Here is a 20,984-nt window from a genome sequence, read left to right on the forward strand (position 1 = left end):
CAGGTCTGTGGGCACCATGGTGGTCTGTTAGTCTCCATCTATCTTCTCCCACGATGCACTTTGTGGTGGTAAGTAGGGCTCTGTGTTACTATGGCCTGCCCTTGATGTGGAGTGGAGCATCTTTCCCCACATACACTATGTGGCATGACAGAAAGCAGGTCTCTGTCTCTCTTCTTCCTCCTGAGCTGTGTTGCCTGGATTTGATTTGATTTTCATGTGTCCTAGGCATAAAACAGTTTGGGCTACCAAGCCAGGCATCAATCTAGGATTCACAAAGGATTGCCACCTGCTCTGCCCCTAACTGATATACAAACATCAGCACCAACAAGGTGTCTCTCTGCCCATTGCTAGGGGTCAGGGGTGGGGGTTATAGTTCTTATACTCAACTATCTGACACTAACTAGATATTCAAACCTTGGTCCCTTTTTGAATTCTATTATATATATTTCAGACACAGATATGTTCCTTCTCAAGACAGAGGTGTTAAGACATAGAAAAGACTTGTAACTGGTCTGGCAGAAATGACAATAGTCTGAAGAGACACATGTGTTCCTCAGTGAGATTATTAAAACAATGGAGCCCAAGAAATAGGAATGGCTTGAGAACTCTCATGCTGGGAGAAGGGAAAGGTATCCACTAGAGGTCTCCACTAGAATAGGTGTCTCAGAAAAAGCTTTCACATAGTTCTAATAACTTTTCAGGCCATGAAGCAGGGTGTAGAAAAGGCCTAGAAGATGGTGAGACAGTAGAGGGTGGGGCCAGACTTTGACCAGAACCATATATATCCCTGCCCTCTATTTAAAGGATTTGAATTAGTGCTTCAGAATTACAGATATACATATACTTTGATCAAATGCACATCACATCTCTCCCTTCCAGTTTCTCCCTATACCTCCACCTCGATCCCCTCCTAATTTTATGATTGTGTTTTTCCCCACCGTCCACTTAGATCTGCCAGTGTGTGTACAGGTGCAGGGCCATCTACTGGAGTGTGGGTATCCTTACAGGGAGAAATCCTTAAAGAAAGTTAACTGGGTCTTCCAGCAACCATCAACTGTTAAAGCTCATCAGCAAAGAGTGAGACTTCATGACTCCTCCCTCCTCCACACTGGGGTTATCTTCTGACTTACCATGGTCAAGTTGTATGCATGTTTTCACAGCCTCTGTGAGTTCTTATGTGCAAGTGCATTGTGGTGTATGCTAAATACTGGTGTGTGTGTATGTGTGTGTGTGTGTGTGTGTGTGTGTGTGTGTGTTTGATCCATGTAAGGAAGGACCAAGAGGGTCCTCTTGCAAAGCAAGAAAACAAGACTCATGAGGAGCCAATGCTGCTGGAACTTTAGACTTTAGCTTCTCTCCTCCATAAACACACACACACACACAAACAAATTTCTATGTTTAATACAAAGTGTGACAATTTAGTATCACAAGCTAATGGCATCTTTGCATATCTAATATACAACTGGCCTATAACATTCCAAATATTAATTTCACTACTCAACATCTGAACCCTGGGCACTTGGACACACACACACACACACACACACACACACACACACACACACACCAAATAAATAATTAATTAATTAATTAAATATTTTTAAAGTATCAGAAACCAGTAAAAATGTGAACAGAATTTCTAATAATTTAACCCTGTTGGGTCTGTCCGAGCCATACCTATATACCACTGTATTATATATGGCACAGAAATTTATGCACTAGTGATGTCTTTTTTCAGTCACTGTTGTTACTTTAATTTTTAAAAATCTATTCTTCTCTCATACGATACATCCTGACCAAGACTGCTGCTCCCTTCCCTCCTCTCATTCAGCCCCACTGCCCCTCTCCCCTAGATCCACTACCCCCAGATCTCCCCCATCTCCTCCTGGCTTCTTCCAGGAACTATCAGCCAGGGACATCAGCCAAACACAACACAACAAGATACTCACAGGCACAAATACTCACAGCAAGGCCGGGCAAGGCAACCCAGTAGGAGAAAAGTGTCTTCAAAGCAAGCAAAAGAATCAGATATATCCCAACTCCCACTGCCAGGAACTCCTCCCGAACACCAAGCCAACAAACATAACTTGTATGCAGAGGACCTATCGCAGACCCATGTAAGGCACCACGACTTTGAGCCCCTATGAAAATTACTTTGTTGATTCCACAGGCCATGTTCTCTCTGTCTCTTTGATCCTTCTGGTTCCCATACATTCCCCTTCCTATGTTCTATAGGGTTCCTAAAGTTCTGAGGGGAGGGACCTGATAGAGACCTTCAACCTGGGGTCTCTCTTTGCCTAATGTTTGTCTGTGAGTCTCTGCATTTGCTCCTATCAACTGCCAGAGCCAGCCTCTTTGATGGCAACTAGATTAGGCACTGCTCTATGAGTACAGCAGTACATCATTAGGAATCATTTCGTTCATTTTTATTCCCAGCCATGTTTGGTTCTATCCTAGGTCTCTGGGCTGTTGTGGCCTTTAGTTTCTCGTCATCCAGGCAGTGTTGAACATAGAGGGGACCTCAAATTAGACCAATCATTGGTTGGCCACTTCCACAAGTTCTGGAACACCATTGCCCCAGCACGTCTTACAGGCAGGACAGATTATATAGGTCAAAGGTTTTGTAGATGGGTTGCTGTCCCAGTCCCATAACTGGAAGCCTTGTCTGGTTACAAAAGATGGATGGTCCAGGCTCCTTGTCCTCTCTATCCTATTGCCAGGAGTCCTTGCTAGGGTCACTCTTGTAAATTCCAGGGGTTTCCCACATCACCCCTCAAATGCCCTCCAATCCCAGTCATCTCTGCCTGCACTTTGTCCCACCACCCATCCCCACAACCTGATCCCTCCTGTTCACATCCTCACCAACTCCCAGTCCAATCACAAAAATCTATTCTATTTCTCATCTCAGGGAGACCCATTTGTCTGCGCTTAGCTCTCCTTGTTACTTAGCCTCTCTGGGCTACTTCACAGTTAATATCTACTTATAAATGATTACGTACCATGTTCATCTTTCTGGGTTGGGTCACATCAAGATGATTATTTTCCTAATTCCAGCATTTTGCCCACAAATTTCATGATGCTATCTTCCTTCCTTCCTTCCTTCCTTCCTTGCTTCCCTCCTTCCTTCCTTCCTTCCTTCCTTCCTTCCTTCCTTCCTTCCTCTCTTTCTTTCTCTCTCTCTTCCTTTCTTTCTCTCTCTCTCTTCTTTCCTTCCTTCTCTTTCTCTCTTTCTCTCTCTCTCCTTCCTTCCTTCCTTCCTTCCTTCCTTTCTTTCTTTCTTTCTTTCTTTCTTTCTTTCTTTCTTTCTTTCTTTCTTTCTTTCTTTCTTTCTTTCTTTCTTTCTTTCTTCACTTTACATCCCAGTTGCAGCCCCCAGTCCCCCCACCACATGGCCCCTTCCCCACCCTCTCCTCCCTTTCACCTCTGAGAAATGAGAGATCCCTCCCAGGAAACCAACCCAGGCTGGTACCTCAAGTCACTGCAGGACTAGGTACATCCTCTCTCACTGAGGCCAGACAAAACATCCCAGTTAGGGGAACAGGATCTACAGGCAGGCAGGCAACAGACAGGGACACCTTCCACTCCAGTTGGTGGTGGACCCACATGAAGCTCAAGCTGTACATCTGCTATGTATGAGCAAGGGAGAGGGGCTAGGTCTTAGGTCCAGCCCTTGTAAACTCTTTGGTTGGTGGTTCAGTCTCTGGAAGCCCCAAGGGTTCAGGTTAATTTACTCTGTTGGCCTTCTTGTGGAATCCCTATTCCCTCTGGGTTCCTCAGTCCTTCCCCCAACTCTTCCACAAGACTTCCTGAGCACTGTCAATTTTTTTGGCTGTGGGTTTTTGCATCTGTTTCCGGTCAGCTGCTGGGTGGAGTCTCTCAGAGGACAGTTATGCGAGGCTCCTGTCTGTGTATGTGGGTTAACGGATACAAACATAGCCTGAGGCTCCAAGGCAACTGAAGGAGGAAGGCAGGCCTGCAGTGTGTCTGTATAGAGCTTCTAAGAACAGCTTAGCTCATTCCCCCTCTCCCTCCAAACTGGCGGGGGGAGGGGCAGGGGGCACGGGGGGGGGGGCTACCGCATTCATTTATGTCTGTCTCACACAGGACACCTGTGTATTCAGGCCAACAATGACAAATACTGCTGTCAACAGTGTCTTCACATGTTGCATCATTGTGACAGGGCTTTGACCATCAAAGAGTCATCCCAGTCTCACAGTATGTCCCTGTGAATCCACTACCCGTGCAGTCATGGTAGGAGTTGTCTCCTCCATCCATACATAGACCTCTATAGAGACATGGCTGACTGGTACATTCATCAAAATTGAGTTCACAGTGGTTTCCAAGGCATCCAGGTGCATAGTCACAGAAGTGAGCCCCCCGAGCATGCTGATGCATGGCACTATGCAGACACGGCTGGGGTCCACAGTCCTCGGTTTCCAACTCACAGTTCACACCAGAATACACTTCCTATCTCATGAGGCAGGCAGACTCATCTACGCAGGGATCAGAAACACATTCATCCACTTCCAAGTCACCATGCCCGCCTTGGTATCCAGGCACACAGATGCAGGAGTAGCCATTGATTCCATCCCGGCACACAGCAACATTGTGGCAGGGCCTGCAAGCACACTCATTGTGATCGGTCTCACAGAACCTTCTAGCATATCTGTCAGGGAAGATACAGACAGGATGCTCAGGGCATTCATGACAGGTGCTTCGGTGTGGGCAGGCGGTCCCTCCACAGGAATTAGTGGCAGTTCCAGGGGTCAGCCCCTCTACCTAGGAGGACATGGGGCACAGGAAACTCTTTTCTCCTGGGATATTCATGCAAGGGGCAATTCCTCTGCAGGAGCTGGAGAAGCAAGGATCTCTTAGATCTCACAGTTTTTGTCCAATGATGGCATTCAAAAAAAAAAACTGCCTAGTAATACTCCATTGTGTGCATGTAGCACATTTTTATCTATTCTTTGGTTAAGGGACATACTGATGTTACTTTTAAAAGATGTTTTACATTTATTTGTGCATGGGGGACATGTGTGAAGCAGAAAATGTGTGGGTGTCAGATCTACCCTTCCATTAAGTGGGTTCTAATGATAAGATTCAAGTGGTCAGGTGTGGTGGCAAATTTACCTACTGAGCCATCTTTTCAACTTTTCCTCCAACTTTTTTTCCTTTTTCTTTTGGTAAAATGTTTCAAAATGAAAATGTATTGATGTTTTTTAAAACAAGCAAACAAACAACAAATAGTTCCATGCATTCCAGGCTAGGCTCCTTTCAAACTCCGTTTGCAGCCAATCGTGGCCTTGACCTTCCTGCTGGAGATTCCAGACAGGCAGCACAGTTTACCTTTTGTGTGGTGCAGGCAGGGGGATGACCATAGCACCAATCTGTCTCTATCTCAGCCCTCTGAAGATTTTCTAAGGTCAAAATTTAATGTACAGTGTAACTACTAATTCTCTGTGTCTAAAGAAACCAGCCTTTAGAGTATTATTCTGCTCTTAGAAACATTTGTATAACTGAATTATCTTAGAAAAATATTATTTATTACAGTAATTGCTGATTTTATCAGGCTTTTGACTACTTAGTAAATTTATCTTAAAAGTCTAAGTTCACCTAAGTTTTCTATTTAAGTTTTCTAGATGTCCACTTTACAAACAATTTTTTAATGTGATTTTAGTACATACGACACTGTTTAATACTCAATGTATCTGTGACTGGAAACATATAGAGCTGTGTATCTGAGCTTGGACTATGTGGGAGTCTGCAGAATTAAAGACACACAGTGAATGCAAAGTGACCTCACAAACACTTCAATCTATACAACAGGCCTGTCTGGATTTTCAACATATAAAATAGACAATAAAATTCTTTTTACTTTTTTTTTGAGACAGGAACTCACATATATTAGGCTGTGTGAGTTTAGTAGATATCACCTCTGATATCTCATTGTATAAGAAAACTGCTCCTCAACCCCTGTGTTCTGCTGAGTTTCTAGTGTCAGGTGTTTACCAACACAATTCTGGTTATGTTGCAGACTTCTCCCACATCTAAGCACAGTGGTCTAGGGCTTATTAGGGAAGTGCTTTATTACACAGCCACATCCCAACTCCACCAGACTCCTTCATGTTTCATTGGGAAAAGAAAAGTTCCACAGAAGTCATACTGGACCTGGTAGCTCTTATGTGTAATGCTGGGCCTGGTAGCTCTTATGTGTAATGCTGGGCCTGGTAGCTCTTATGTGTAATGCTGGGCCTGGTAGCTCTTATGTGTAACTCTAGCCCATGGGAAGAAAAAGCTCAAGCAAGGGAATGAATTTAAGGTCTGGGTTTCACACCAAGACCCTATCAGACCCTATCTACTAAACTCACATTGGCATTCAATTTCTAACAGTATATTTATTAATTTTATACACTTGTGATCGATCTCTGAGTTTTATTGACGTTTCTAAAATGGAACACAAAGTACACTGGTCACCATAGAAGCCTCCCACAGATCAGTGTCTTTGATGCCTGTCAGCCTCCAGGTTTTCAGAACACATACAAAACAAACATTAAAACCTGAAGAATGGCCGTGTGGTGGTGGCACACGCCTTTAATCCCAGCACTTGGGAGGCAGAGACAGGTGGATTTCTGAGTTCGAGGCCAGCTTGTTCTACAAAGTGAGTTCCAGGACAGCCAGGGCTATACAGAGAAACCCTGTCTCAAAAAAAAAAAACAAAAAAAACAAAAAAAAAAAAACAAAAAAACCCAAACAAACAAACAAACAAAAAACCTGAAGAATGTGTTCTATTTTAATAAGAAACACAGGTGGATCTATTAGATAAGAGTGCAAGCTATCAAAACTACTAGAGAGGCCTTACTGTGGTTGTCACCAGAATGGGCAATTCACAGGACTTAAGAAAATGGGATTAGTCCTGTGTCCCCTCCTCCTCTCCAAGAAGCTATCTCACACAAATCAGAGACTGACACATGCTCACTAGGGCCTCATGGATGCATCCCTGCTATAGAGATTTGGCTACAACAGGATGTCAAGGATCAAGTCTTTCATAACAGATGTCTGCAATAGCCTTATAAGACACTTTGGATACTCTGTTGGATGTAACTATTGTCAATAGGCCACACGCTATGGCTCTCCATTAAAACGTGGGTGGTGGGGTGGTGGTGGTTGTAGGAGGGAGGTAAAGTTCAGATCTGAGAAAAATCACAAAGAGCAGAACAAGTCTCCTGAAAGCTGTGACCAGTTTTTTAACTCACTGCAAACAATTTCCCAGAAGTAAAATAGATAGTAGTATGCGAAAATATCTTAATCTTTATTTTTAAGGATAATTGTCATTAATACAGGAAGAACTGATATTATAAAAATCAGAAAACATTAGCATTCAATAAACAAAAATGAACTGAAGGCTGATCAGGAACATATGCTTGGCATTGGAAGAAGGATGTATGCTAGTCTTCTTAAACAATTGCTAGAAAGTAAAAAAGAAAAAAAGTTAAGTTCTAACAGGGCTACAGTGTGCTGGCCAGTAACTTGTAGATAAACATCTGTTTTAGATAGTCGGTGGTATTCAAAGCTCAGTCTATGACATTGTAGTTCTTCAGCCGGAAGTAAGTCGAGGTTTCCTGGTAACAGAGTTTATTCATGTAGACGCTGTGAGGCCACTGGCATGATTCAACACAAACCATTCCCATTTCAAGAAAGCAAGTGACAGAGCAGTGACAGCATCAGCATCTCAAGAAGTGCGGTCAGGAGCAGGAGGTCTGCAGTTTCTCACTTTGGATTCCTTTACATCTCTAAGAATATGGTAAGAAACAAAAAAGTACAAAAACAAAAGAAAAGCCACATGGAGACCTTCTCACCCTTTACTAACATAGCAGAAGGAAAGAAACAAACAAAAGCGGGTTGTCGCTAAAGCCTTCAAACACTACAATAGACTGTGAGACGAAAAAGAAAAGCCACAGTCCTGTTGCTTGGAGAATGGATTGAACTAGAGAACATTACAGTAGGCACAGGAAAGTGGATGCAGAAAAATAACCAAACACACTGTCTGTCATTCACAGACGCTAGGGGCAACATTTTAAGTGGAGGGGAACTCTCTGGGATAAAAGGAGAACCAGGAGGAGGTGGGCGAGGGTAACGGTGGGTGTGAGCAAAGCACATCATACAGATACCTCATACACATTGGAGAAAAGGAAGCTCATTACTTCGTACAATATACACTAATAAAAACCAAAATCTATGAATCTGAATGCATTTTACTATGTCAAATACTGAGTCAATGCTGATACTAATGGTTAATAAACTACAAAACATTAAAAACATAAAATGTAGTCGATCCTAGAATCTGAAAACCCATTCCTTCTTTCTTTAATGATTTCGTATACAGAAATTCCGAAAAATAAGAGTAATCATTGGCACGCCAGTGGATCATGAAAACATGATTCTTTTTATCAAAATGGAGGGAAGCGATTTCAACTGAGGCTAAGAATATTAAATTCTTACCAAACTATTGTTTCAGTTCTTTCTGCTCCATGTCACATAAATTTATTTATTTTTAAAGGAAATGAGGGCAGCTAGACTCAGAGTTTCAGCGCACTGTCATGAAACTCCTGAAGTCTCCATGCTAGGGAGGAGCGGTATCTAAGTGCTCTACTGTAAAGCATCCACTCTTCGGAGCGGCTTTCTCCTCTACCTTTCACTTCTTCTTTTTAAAAAGGCCGGAAGTGGCTCCCTTTACCTGGCGGATCCCAGCCACCGCCTTCCTCCCTTTGCCCCTTTTCCAGGACACCGGGTGAGTTTTCACCCTGGCATTTTTGCCCCTCTTATGTGGCTTCTTTTCTTTGTGCACCTTCATGTGCTGCCTCAGATGGGAGCTCTGGCTGAAGCACTTGTCACACTCCTCACACTGGTAGGGCTTCTCTCCGGTGTGGGTTCTCTGGTGCTGAATGAGGTGGGAACTCTGGCTAAAGCACCGGCCACACTCATCACAGCAGTAGGGCTTCTCGCCGGTGTGGATCCTCTGGTGCTGGATGAGATTGGAGCTCTGCTTGAATCTCTCTCCACACTCGTCACACTTATAGGGCTTTTCCCCCGTGTGGATCCGCCGGTGCTGGATGAGGTTAGAACTCTGAAAGAAACTTTTCCCACAATCGGCACATTTATGGGATTTCTTCCCAGTATGGATCTTCTTGTGCTGAAAGAGCGTGGAGCTCTGACTGAAACTCTTGGAGCATTTAGCACACTTGTAAGGCTTCTCGTCCACGTTCCTTCTCCGTCGACTCAAGCCCGAGTCGAAGCGAATGGCCACCCCCCATTTCTGTCGCTGGCGGGCTGTCTTGCGCTTGCTCTCATAGGCTTTTCCTTGGCTGGCGCTTCGAGAAATACCCCCTTTGGGCTTTCCTAACCTCATGGTGAGTAGGCAAATGTGTCGGCAAGAGATCCTACTGTCTTCTGAACTTCTGAACTAAGGTCTCATATCCTAGAGTGACGCAACTCGGAATTCCCTTCTGTAGAAGAAAAAGAAAAATACAGATATTTATTAGTTCAGCACTAGCACCTCTTCAATCTATCAAAACTGCATCCATGTGTAGCCAAAGCACACCTAGTACAAGTGCAATGACGCACTTTTAAGAGACAGGTGCTCGTTAGGTGATTCTAATGCCAGAGGTTAAGCTTAATCAGCATCATCATCATTTTGCAACGTTTCTGATTTTGGACAGGCAAAAGAGAAGACGAAGAAAAACATAAACCTGTTAGGGAGGAGCCACAGAGAGTATTTTGAAGGACTAAAAAGCAAAAGCAAGATAAAGTCTCAGAGAAGATACAAAAATAACTGCAAAAGATGATCAATATCTCTGCTAAACAGCATCTCAGGTCAATACTGGCTGTGCTAAATTTCTCATTTAATAGCTGCTACGTAAGATATCCAATTCAAAAGAAATGACAGATTATACTACACCTCCATAGATTCCTATCTATTCTTATTTGCTTGGTTATTTCTATAGATGATAACTTAGCAAGCGGAGTTGAAAATAGAAGCTAATCGGTAAAGAGAATTTCAAGTTTCCCAAGAGTCTTATTCAGAAAATACTAGGTGAGAAAAATCTGGAAAAAAAAAAAAAAAACCAAAACACTTTATTCTTCCTTTCCTAGACTATAGCACGCCAAGAAGGAGAGCACAACCAAAAGCTCTAAAATAAGTTTATTGCATTACATTTAAGGTTGTCTGGAAGCTGTCAAAACAACCCCTTCCACACACACACACTCCAAATAGGCGAGAGTGTGGGAGGTGTTCAGGCCTGCAAAGCCAGTCACTGGACTTCCAGTGTCTTAGGTTAGTTGGAAAACCTACTTGCAACTCAGTTATTTTTCTGAGTTTCCTTGCACACAAGCATTTAAAGTAAGTAAATAAAAACACAAATGACATCTTTTCCTGCCTTTTTTTTCCTTCGTCTTGATTTTGCTGTATAATAATCCTCCAAACGTAAGAGTGCCCAGGGGCTTTTCCTGGGTGTTTAATAATTTTATCTGCTACAATTGCAGCAACAGAAAGAGCAAACTGCACATAACACAGATCTACAGCAATCACTGCCCATAACCGTCTCGGTTATGTACAGACCACGTAAACAGGAGACACTGTGTGGGGTACCTGGTACTCAATAAATAGCTATAATGGTAAGCATACACTTTTAAACACATCTCTTTAAATACCGGGGAACTCACAACTGGTTGCAAACTGATCGATTATGGAATCTACCTATGGATGAAGTAATCATACTTACAGGTAGCCTATGTGTGCTCCTATTTTTAAAATAAAGCTGATTTAAAACCTCCTTTCGTGGGTTCGTAAACACAGGCCCGAAGCTCCTTTAGCTCCTTTACCCATCCCAACCCCGGAGCCGCCTCCGGGCCTGATTTCTCACTGTCCGACCTGGGGAGTCCATCGCCCCCTCGTCTAACGCCCGCCAAGTCCGGTTGTCTGATCGAGGTCCCCAGTAGGGGAGAGGCTGGGTAAAGCTGGGTGATGGAGCTCCAGTACTGGGGACCCGTCTAGCCGGCGTGCACCTGCTCCCTCACCCATTTACGGCAGCAACAAAGAGTCCGCCGCTTCCCTCCAAGTCGCTCACAATGGCCCGGTGCAGCCTACCCACCCGTACAATGGAGTCTTTCTCCTCCGCGGCGAGCGGAGGCGCCCAGGCCGAAGCCGACCCCAGCCCGAGGCCACCCGCCGGGCTCCGTGCAGCGCCGCAGCCCGACCCGACCCAACACCGGCCCAGGCAGACCCGCAGGCCCCGCGTACTCACCGCGCAGGCCGCCACGGTGCCCGCCTCGCGCCTCGCCCGCCGGAAGTGCGGGCTGCTAGCCGCGGAGCTGCCGGCCGCTCTAGGAAGAGGCGGAGAGACCCTCTATGGTCCCCGGCCCACCCCACCATATCCTGCGGATTCTTCCGGTGGTCCTTTTGTGTTCCTCTCTTACCACTCAGAAGGCAGAGCCAAGGACCTTAAGGCCTGTTACCCGCTCTCTTTCTATTCTGGTCGACCTACACAGAAACTGGCCTTTGTTAGATTCTGCTCACCACCCCCAAACCAGCCCGTTCCAACTTGTAAATTGCATTCTTAGTACTGAGTATCTAGTCTAGAGAAATAACTTCAGCCTAAGGTGTTACTTATGTTTTTCACGGGTCGCCTTATATCACCAAAAGGCCCGTGAAATTTCTGGAGGACACTGTCCGCACAGGCTGACTGATTGATTAAAACGGCGGTGGTGAAGAGAGGTTGGGATGTTGCAGGTCCAGAGCATAATTAGTATTCATCTTGGGATGCATCCATTCCTTGTCCACTTCTATGGAAGGATGTGCAACATCCTGACAGATAAAACACAAAATCCCATTCTCCAATCAAAAGGCCAAGAATACTATGTTAGATGACATCTATAGCTGAGATGTCTAAACAGAGCTCTAACCCACCTCTCTGATGTTTCTACAAATGAATTTAAAAGTATCTTGATTTATGGCTTTCTTTGTTCTGTTACTGTCAAACCTTCATGAATTTGGTTGCAGGTTGAAAGGCGGAGTTTGGGTAATCTAAATCTGTGTTCCCTGGGCCATCATCACTTGTGTTTGGCCTCTGAATAAAACTCATGACTTTGAGGAGAGAGCCGTGACTTTGCATCAGCCACTCCTATCAGAGGAAAATGAATGCGTTCAGTGTACTGGGCAGGAACCCCAGCTTGGAGAGGAATTCTGCTCCCGCTCACACTGTGAGTGAACAACTCGGTTTGGAAAGGCACACATGCTTCCTTCCCAGGGGAGTTCTAATGGCTTCAGATTCATCGCATTAAGGCAGACTCCCCTCACTGGCGACCTTGGCTGATCCTGGTGTCCATAAATGCAACTTCCTGCAGAGAAGCAGCACTCTTCTGCGCGGCTGGCCAGATAAGTGAGCTTCTGTGGTTATGGAGGGTTTGGGAGTGTCGTAGGTCCGGAGCCCAGTCATAACAGAGTTTGAGGTATCTCTAGCCATGGAAATAACCACTACTTTGCCCACTTTTGACCTGACATCCTGTGACTGACAGGTAAAAAATATTTTGGGATGTGCTAATTTAACAAAACTGATTTTCTACAACCAGAAGTCCAAGAGTCATCTGATAGCGGAAGCCTGCAGCTGAGGTTCCTCCATGCTGCTATAACCTCCCACTCCATGCTTCCACTAGTGTGTTCCAAAGTGTCTTGTTTTGCAACTTTCTTTATTCTATTACTATGAAACTTCATGAAACTGCTTCCATGTTGGGGCCTGGGATTTGAGGTAACCTAAATCTGTTTCTGGGCCACGGTCATTTATATTTGGTCCCAGCATAAACTCTCTTGACCCATTGACATGTGCAACTCTCCAGAGCTCCAGGCTCCTGGATCCGATTGCTTGGGATCCCGTTTGAATGCGCAGTGAGCATGGCACATCAAACGTTCTGTCCCTCGATAGTCTCCGCCCAGCAATTGACAACCGTGCCTTCACTCCAGCTGCTCAAGCCAAAATCCTCAATGTCACTCTTGTCATGGTCTCCCCTACTCTAAACTTACAAACAACCCTTCTGGTGCCATCTGGGGGTCTTGGCTGGGTGTTTTCTCACCAGCTAAAGAAATAAAAGAGAAAAAAATCCAAGACACAAAAAGGTAAAAAAAACAGAACAACAACAACCACAACACACACACATACACACACACACACACACACACACACACACACACGAGCATTGGAAAAGGAAGTGGTGGACCCACCCATCCCCCAGTTAAAGTCAGTGAGAAAGCAGGCCCCGGAGACAGCTACTGAAAAGCACACAGAAAGAAAGACTCTCCACAAGGTGGAAAGGGGATTCAGAAACCAAAATCCATTTTCCTCACGTGGGGCTATCAGCGCCCTGTTCTCTATCATTTTCCTCATGGGGGGGGGGGCTTTTGGGTTCCCCAGGTTGAGTTCTCACTCTCCTCATTTCATACTGGCTAATGTCCTGTTTGGTGTTATACTACCTTGACCCAGCTAGAGTCATTTGGGAAGAGGAACTCTCAGTTGAGAAACAACCCCTTTCATCCCCTTATGTTCTTCCTGTAGGCATATCTGTAGGGCATTTTTTTTTTTCAATTAACAGTTGTTGTCAGTGGGCCCAGCTCAGTGTAGGTGGTGTCAGCCTAGGCAGGTGATTCTGGGGTATTTAAGAGCACAAGCTGAGTGAGCCCTGGGGAGGAAGGCAGTGAGCAGCTCTTCTTGACTTCTCCATCAGATCCTGATTCTAGGTTTCTGCCCGGCTTGAGTTCCTACCATGGCTTTCTTCAGGAATGGACTCTTACCTGGAAGTGTAAGATGAAATAAACCCTTTCCTCCCCAAGTTGCTTTGGTGATGGTGTTTCATTCCAGCAATAGAAACTCTAACGGAGACAGTTTAGACAGAACAGGGAGCGGACAGACCCGCAGCTCTAGGTAAACATGCTCAGGATTGGCCTTGAACATATCTAAGCAGCCTGGACGGGTCAGCCAGAGGGAGGTTCCTGCTGCCTGAAGAAAGTTCCACCTGGCCTCTGTCTCAGGTCAGAAAGGTGAGAAAGAGGCTGGGAGTCTGCCAACTTTTTTATTTATCTGTGACCCCTTTCCCTAACTGCCTGCCTGGCAGGGATCTCTCCAGCTCCCCATCCCTCACTTTCACAGATTGTTCTGGGCCTGTCTTCACAGTGTGTGTTCAGAACAAAGCCCCTTTCCTGCAATCTCCACAGAGCCTCAAGTGTCAGTGTCATCGTCCCCCTCCCCGCCCCTGCGACTGCATTTGCTTCCTGACAAATGTCCTTTCGGAGCTCAGTGTCACCCTCTGAAAACCAAATTAGATCATGCCTTTCATGGGTCCAAAGCCTCCCAAAGTCTTCCCATCTCAAAACAAAAGCCAATGACCTGACTGTGGCACATGAGGTCTGACACGGTTTGTCAGGTTCTTGGTTGTATTTGCAGGGCTAAGAACCATGCTCAGCAGGCAGGAGGTTCTCAGTACACATTTGTTGCATCAACAAACTGGTAAGATGCTTCTCTGCTTACTTCAATATTTCCCTTATTCTCTTCTAGCCACAGTCCTACAAAGCAGGGCTCACTGTATCTGCCTTGGCCAATAGGTAAATGAAGGCCAGACAGTTGCTTCAGGAGTTCCTGTCTCTGGCTGAAGAGTTCTGGCCAGCAGAGGGAGCTGTTTCTGCAGATGCCAGAGCCCTGAGCTTAATGATGTTTGATCTGCATAATGGTCAACAACTCAATAAGCCAGACACTATATGAACTTTATCAAAGCTGGAATGAATTAATGCACAGCGTTGTTCTCATTAGCTTTTTAAAAAAAGATGTATTTATTTTTATTTATATGAGTACTCTGTAGCTGTCTTCAGACGTACCAGAACATGGTATCAGAGCCCATTACAGATGGTTGTGAACCACCATGTGAATGCTGGGAATTGAACTCAGGACCTCTGGAAGAGCAGTCACTGTTCTTAACCCCTGACCCACCTCTCCAGCCCATCTCATTAGCTTTAATTGTCAAGTTGACACAGCTTAAAATCATCTGAGATGGGCATGTCTGTGGGGAATTTTCTTATTAGGTGATATAGAAGGACCCAGACTGCTGTAAGTAGCACCATTCCTTGGGTAATAGTCTTGAACTACATAAGAAAGCTAGCTAAGAAGAGGCCTGTGAGAAAGCCAGCAAACAGCACTCCTCCATGATTTCTGCTTCAAGTTCCTGCCCTGTCTTCCCCTCAGTGATGGACCTGATGGCTGAAATAAATCATTGTTCCCCTAAATTACTTGTGGTTTGTGTTTTATTCCAATGATAGAGACTAAACAGTAACACACGAGAAACATGATTTATTGCTAATTTTATTACTAAACTGTTGTCATACGTGGTTGGTGCCAGCGGTGAGCAATGGTGGTGGGCACTGGTGGACTAGGAAAAAATGCAAGAGCCAAAATGCACTGAGACTACTAGTCATGAGTCGTAAGTCTTTGTTGCCTCACTTAAAGGTAGAGAGAGCATCCTTCTTGCCTGTATAGAAAAAACAGCTACATCAGCTACAAAAGGCCCAAAGGGATTGAGATTAGGCAGGCAGTCAAAGAGTGGTGGCGTTTTGGAAGGAGACAAATGTGAGGAAAGAAAGGAGCAAAGCCACTGTGAGTGGAAAGACTGGGAGGGAAGCCTGGGGAGAGGCCTGGGCCAGGAAAGGACACGAGCATCAAAGTGGCAAAGAAAAGCGGTGTGAGCAATCAAAGCCCCATGCCCTGGGTCATATGTTAGCATAACACATCCGATTGCTACACTTCAGCCAGGTCTGAGGAACCTTTAAGTTCTTTAACACTACCATAGCACGACCATAATGGCTGTGTGGGACATCTTCTTTGATCTTTGTTCTTTTCTGTATTGGGGGGTGGGGGCAATTCTCAGAGTCCCCAGTGCAGCAATTCTCAACCTGTGGGTTGTCACAACCCCTTTGGGGTCTGATGATCCCTTTCAGGGGTCGACGAAGACCACTGGTAATATCAGATATTTACACTGCGATTCATACATAACAGTAGCAGAATTACAGTTGCGAAGCAGCAACAAAAGTAATTATTATGGTCGGGAGGTCTTCACACCATGAGGAAGTGTATTAAAGGATTGGAGCATTAGGAAGGTTGAGCCCCACACAACCTAGAGTGTGTAGCTCCAGATGAGGACTTTACTAGGGGACTCAACACTGCTCAAGAACGGATGGAGGCAACACAGTGGCCCAGAAGCAGCCCCGATACACACGCTCCCACCGTCACTCTGCTTCAATAGCATGTCCCAAGGAGTCCGGGGATCCAGGATCGATCAGAACACACCATGGGTACTATATAGTCCCACAGTTTCTGAGAGATGTATAGTCTCCTGTGATGCTGAGATTTCTGGCCTTGTTATGGCAATAAAGCTATGACTCTCAGTAACCTTGAGAGCTAGGAACCATGTTTACCCCTATCTGACTGATGGGGAAATTGAGGCAAGTAACTTCCCCAGTGTAGAATCCAGTCTGACGTGATGAAAGGCATGCTCACTATACCTGCCATATTGCCTACCAGCTGACCTTGGCCCACATCACCAGCCCTGTGAGACAAAGCTGTTAGGATACCCAAGCACTCTGTGCTGGTCACTGACACACAGTATTCTTAACTCATACTGGATGTGACAACAGCTTTGGAGAGAGATGTGGTATATACTGGTTAACTGCAGCCCACACTTGTCTGGAGTGATGTAGAAACGTCTTACTCCTACTTGAGATATGAGGATCTTCTGCCTTGTTGCTTCTCAGGCCACGGAAGGAAGCCTGTGAATCCATAAGTTACACTCTGCACTCTGGGGTCGATCTGTGCCTCCGGTTCGATTCACAGCACCTTCTGCCTTTGGCAGCTGGTTCTCACACACGAGGACCAGATGTGGCGAAACAGCCGCATGCACACACTTAACAGAGTCAAGTTTTGGAACCACGTCATTTTTAAGTAAATTAAATTATGAGGAACAGTCACATGTAGTCCTCAGACAAAGGGAGAAGAAGACAAAGGGTAAGAGGAGAGGCCACAGCCTGGGCACCTAGCAGATTTTCTTTCTGGGGAGTCTTAGTTCAGTGACTGTAGCTTCTCTGGAGATCTGCACCACAGGGGCCACTTACCCAGAGTGGGTTGAATATTTAAAGAACATTATAGAACAAGAAATGTAGAACAACAACAACAACAACAACAACAGCTGAGAAACAGCCTAGCAAAGTAATTTCCCTTTTCTGTGGTTTTGTTCCTTAGACCCTGGTCTTCACATAAGTGTTTTGCTACACATGCAGGTGTACGTACATGTACATGAGTAAGCCCTGTATCAGTGAGGAGTGCTGCTGTCATGGGCAGAACTGACCCACAGTCCAGGGACAGCAGGACGGGTCATTTGAATGGCCTGAGTATGGGATCAAACATGCTCTATTTCTCTCAAAGTGGGTCCTTCAGCCCAGGAGCCTGGACAATGAGTCAGTTAGACAAGCCTGAGGCACTGTCTTATGCCCCTTGGGCTGGATGAAAAAGGAAACCCTGGGAATTGCCATGTTCTTAGATTAGCAGCAAACCATTGTCCCAACCCTGCTGGAGGGCACAGAACCCCACCTCAGGCTCTGTGAGGCTCCTGGCACGTCAGCAGCTGGCTAATACCCAAGTGTAGTTCTTGGGGCCTAAATATAGTCCATGCGTCTGGTTGTTTTGAAACGTGCTACTGCCTGGCTGGGACCTAGCAGACTTCCTGCTTGCCACTGATGAGGGTCAGAGGGCCTGAGGACCTGGTAGTCAGAGTACTCCTGATAAGGACATTCCATGGCCTGTCACTCTGCAGCTGTGTTCACACAGTGCAGCTGGCATAATTCCAGTTCCTACCAGATCACCTGAGTAGAGTAAATAAGCCCTCTCTCCTTGCCCTGTGACCAAGAAGCCAGATGTATTCTGGGTGAAAGACTTTGTTTTGTCACTGAGAAAGTCTAAAGGTTATTATTGCTTTAGAAAAACAAGTCTTTCCCCTACTCCTGTTTCCGATCCGTTCTGGTCATTTGATCTGGACAAACAACCCTGTTTATCCTGAGCTCGGGACTTTTGCAATCTTGTAATCACACTGATTTCGACCTGTGCTGTTTACTATGTGAAGCTCTGAGGACAGATCTATTTTGGAAGACAGTCCTTTCTAACCGGGATCTTCACTTTATCTATAGATACCTTTATCATCTGAGAAGTGGAGAACACACCAGAAGGCTGTGACCTCCATCGCAGGTGATAGCCCAAGCGCACTGTGAAGCCACAGCCTCCATAGTCTCAAGTTCTGGGGTTGTTATGCCCTGCAAAGGTTGGTTCTCCAGTTGTCCTCTAAGAGCAGATGTGGCAGGTCAGTCTAACATTTGTGAACACTTCAGAGGAACACAGCAGAGAGCACTGCTCTGTGCAACTTGCTAGAGTTTTTCCAAACTCTAGTCATTCAGAAATTAGTTTTGATAATAGTTTGAAAGTAAAACTTATTTTAAAAAGCCTTAAGTAATATTTGGACAGCTGTGAAACACCACCAAGTTGGTGGCCACTTCCAGGGTTTCCTGTGTCAGTGGTTCCCCCAGCACTGAGTGAGTTCCTGGGTCAGGGACGGAAGCTGTCTCGTGGCTTACAGTACCATTCAGTACCATTCACTCTTAGCTGTCTACTCAATATCAGGCGCATAACTGTCTCCAAGTCTGCTCCTCCAGAAGAGGAATTACCAAGGCTCTGTCTTTGTTCCTCCAGGGTCTAGCACAGGCCTGGCATAAAACAGTCAAGTCAGTTAATTACCTCTGAGCACCGGACAGGCAGATGTCTTGAGGCTAAAAATCCAGTTCAGGTTTTCAATTTCAGAGTCTTTGGCTAGAAGATTCCTTTGCACTTCTGATGCTAAAATTCTGCAATTTAGGATGACTTTATTGCTCAGGCCATCCACAGGCCACCACCAGTGAGTCCTTTCTTGTGTTCTAAAGCAGGGCAGCCTTGCCTCAGGCGTCACACCAATTCTCAGACCGTGCACGAGGTGAAGAAGTCCTGTCAATGTGGACAGGTTCCAACAGGTGGGTGGTTCCTCTGTCAGCTGCAGCTCTTAATAGCGTGGTACAACAGCTTCGGGGATTAGAAAAACAGATCAAGGCAATAAGCACAACAAGAAGAAGCACAAGAAAGGTTGGTCCTGCAGTTTCTGCTCAACACAACAGGCGTTTGTTAAGCACCGAAGAAAGTACAGTGCCAAAGAGGGGAGGAGGCAAGAGACCTCTCTTGGCAGCTGAGCATCTCTGTGAAACAGAGCTGGGTCTGGAAAATCTAGAGGCGACATCTACCCTGCCTTGTGGCTTCCCCCTGCACAGCTGTTCTCACACTCTGCTCTTCAGGGCTCCATGAGTGGCTTCTACATGCACTGCCTTGAAGATGGAACTCTGTCTTCGAAGGCCTTCATCATACTTCTCTTTAAATCCACTGTCCACAGACCTCAGGAGAAGAAGCTGGCCTTTAGTTTGCTGTTAGACAATCATTCCCAAAACTGATATAAACCACTGCATAGTTTTCTCATTCATTCCAGAGGTTTCAATCAGCCAGCAAACAAGTGGTTCTGTATCTGTATCTAAGGGATTAGAAGCCTTTTGTCCTCAAATAGACGTTTTTCCATGTTTTGCAGAGCTTTGGTAGGAAGTATTGAGAGCTGTCCCTATCCACTAGAGAGAAACAAGCTCTGTCTCAAGGAAAGCAGGAGACATATATAGACATCCACAAGATGGAGTGAAGGGGACTGACCCTTCTGGATCCACTGTCAGCTACATGAATCAACTTCCGAAACATAATTCAATGGACATATTTCTTGAAGACAACTCCTTTCAAGGATTTCTTTGAATCACACTCACAAGTTAAGGGTGATTTGTGCCAAGAGCTGAGGAGATCTTGGTAGTCCTAGTCCCGATCTAACCTCTAGGCCAGGAATGTTGGCTGGGAAAGGAGGCTCGGAAGCCAGGATATCATGGTGAAGCAATAGTTAGAAGCAGGCCATATCTCACGACTGTTGGCAGCTCCTGCTCCAGAATGGTTCCTGAGAGGCAATGAGAAGCAAGGGAAGACAGAGTTTCTGTTCGCATGGGTGATAAGGGCAGGGACTTGTGGCCATGCAGAGGCTCAGGGACAGGCACTGGGCAAGCAGATGAAACCCATTCTCCAGGGATAGGTGCTATACAGCTCTCTCAAGCTGGAAATACACAGGAACAAGGCTGGCCATACTAATCAACCATACAATGTGGCTGGTACCACAGTTCCAAGGCTCTTTATTACCACGTAGGCCAGCTTTGCGCATAGATCCTAGCCAGCAAGTTCCTGGGTGTGCCTGTGCATGCTCACCGTGGTACCAAGACTAGAGATGCAGGATGCTATGTCGTCCGTGGAGAGGTGGAATGAGCATGGGTACTGGGCAGCAACCATTGGTCAGCGATCAGTTAGAGCTGGGTCCCTGGGACTCCATGCACACTTGCTACTGCAGGCATCACAAAAGGCAAGCTCTGGCTAGTTACTTGGCCTCCACCAGCTGTTCCAGACGCTGCAGCATTGTTAGACGCAAGGCTTGGAACCTGGAGAGAGACAAAGCTAAGGGGTTTTCCTAAGGCTAGAGGGCCAGGGAGGTGAGAGCAGAGAGTGGGGGTGATGGGAGCAGGGAGACCACTGCTCCTAGCTGGTCGACTAGCAGTCACTTCTGTCCTTCAGCAAGGAGGCTCCAGGGCAGCGGACTGTGCAGAACTTCAAAGAAAAGTGCTGGCAATTCTATTCCAGACTCTCTAGTAGGGACAGGGATGTGCTGGGATGCAGCTCAGGGCTATAGATCAGTTTGTAAGAAGACAATGCCTGAGCCAGGGCTGTGCAATTAACCTGAGCTACGTCCTTAGCCTG

General features: G+C 45.7%; 2 protein-coding genes, 1 non-coding gene and 1 pseudogene across 7 annotated transcripts in view; all 4 read right to left on the bottom strand.

Moving 5' to 3' along the window:
- Window positions 1–212: 212 nt before the first annotated feature.
- On the bottom strand, window positions 213–356 carry LOC115490481. The gene has a single exon (XR_003956596.1). It is a non-coding gene; the product is annotated as a small nucleolar RNA SNORA48 (small nucleolar RNA).
- Window positions 3,842–4,898, bottom strand: Gm18485 (predicted gene, 18485; annotated as a pseudogene).
- Zfp422 (zinc finger protein 422) lies at window positions 6,386–11,369 on the bottom strand. 4 transcript variants are annotated; one of them, NM_026057.3, is made up of 2 exons: window positions 11,301–11,369; window positions 6,386–9,503 (listed from the first exon to the last, which is right to left on the bottom strand). In NM_026057.3, the coding sequence occupies exon 2, from the start codon at window positions 9,404–9,406 to the stop codon at window positions 8,693–8,695; it is 714 nt and encodes a 237-aa protein (NP_080333.1). In that variant the 5' UTR covers window positions 9,407–9,503; window positions 11,301–11,369; the 3' UTR covers window positions 6,386–8,692. The 4 variants fall into 4 exon arrangements, with proteins under 4 accessions (NP_080333.1, NP_001289368.1, NP_001289369.1 ...); NM_001302439.1 differs by lacking the exon at window positions 11,301–11,369 and adding an exon at window positions 11,148–11,298; NM_001302440.1 differs by lacking the exon at window positions 11,301–11,369 and adding an exon at window positions 10,779–11,071.
- Window positions 11,370–15,377: 4,008 nt separating this feature from the next.
- Window positions 15,378–20,984, bottom strand: part of Rassf4 (Ras association (RalGDS/AF-6) domain family member 4) — a 40,829-nt gene continuing 35,222 nt past the window's right edge. For both annotated transcript variants that reach the window (NM_178045.4, XM_006505866.4), the window contains one exon: window positions 15,378–20,668. In NM_178045.4, the coding sequence (NP_835146.3) occupies window positions 20,608–20,668 (61 nt within the window). In that variant the 3' untranslated portion in view covers window positions 15,378–20,607. The remainder of the gene's footprint in view (window positions 20,669–20,984) is intronic.

This window comes from Mus musculus, chromosome 6, assembly GCF_000001635.26.
Source record: "Mus musculus strain C57BL/6J chromosome 6, GRCm38.p6 C57BL/6J".
Taxonomy (NCBI): domain Eukaryota; kingdom Metazoa; phylum Chordata; class Mammalia; order Rodentia; family Muridae; genus Mus; species Mus musculus.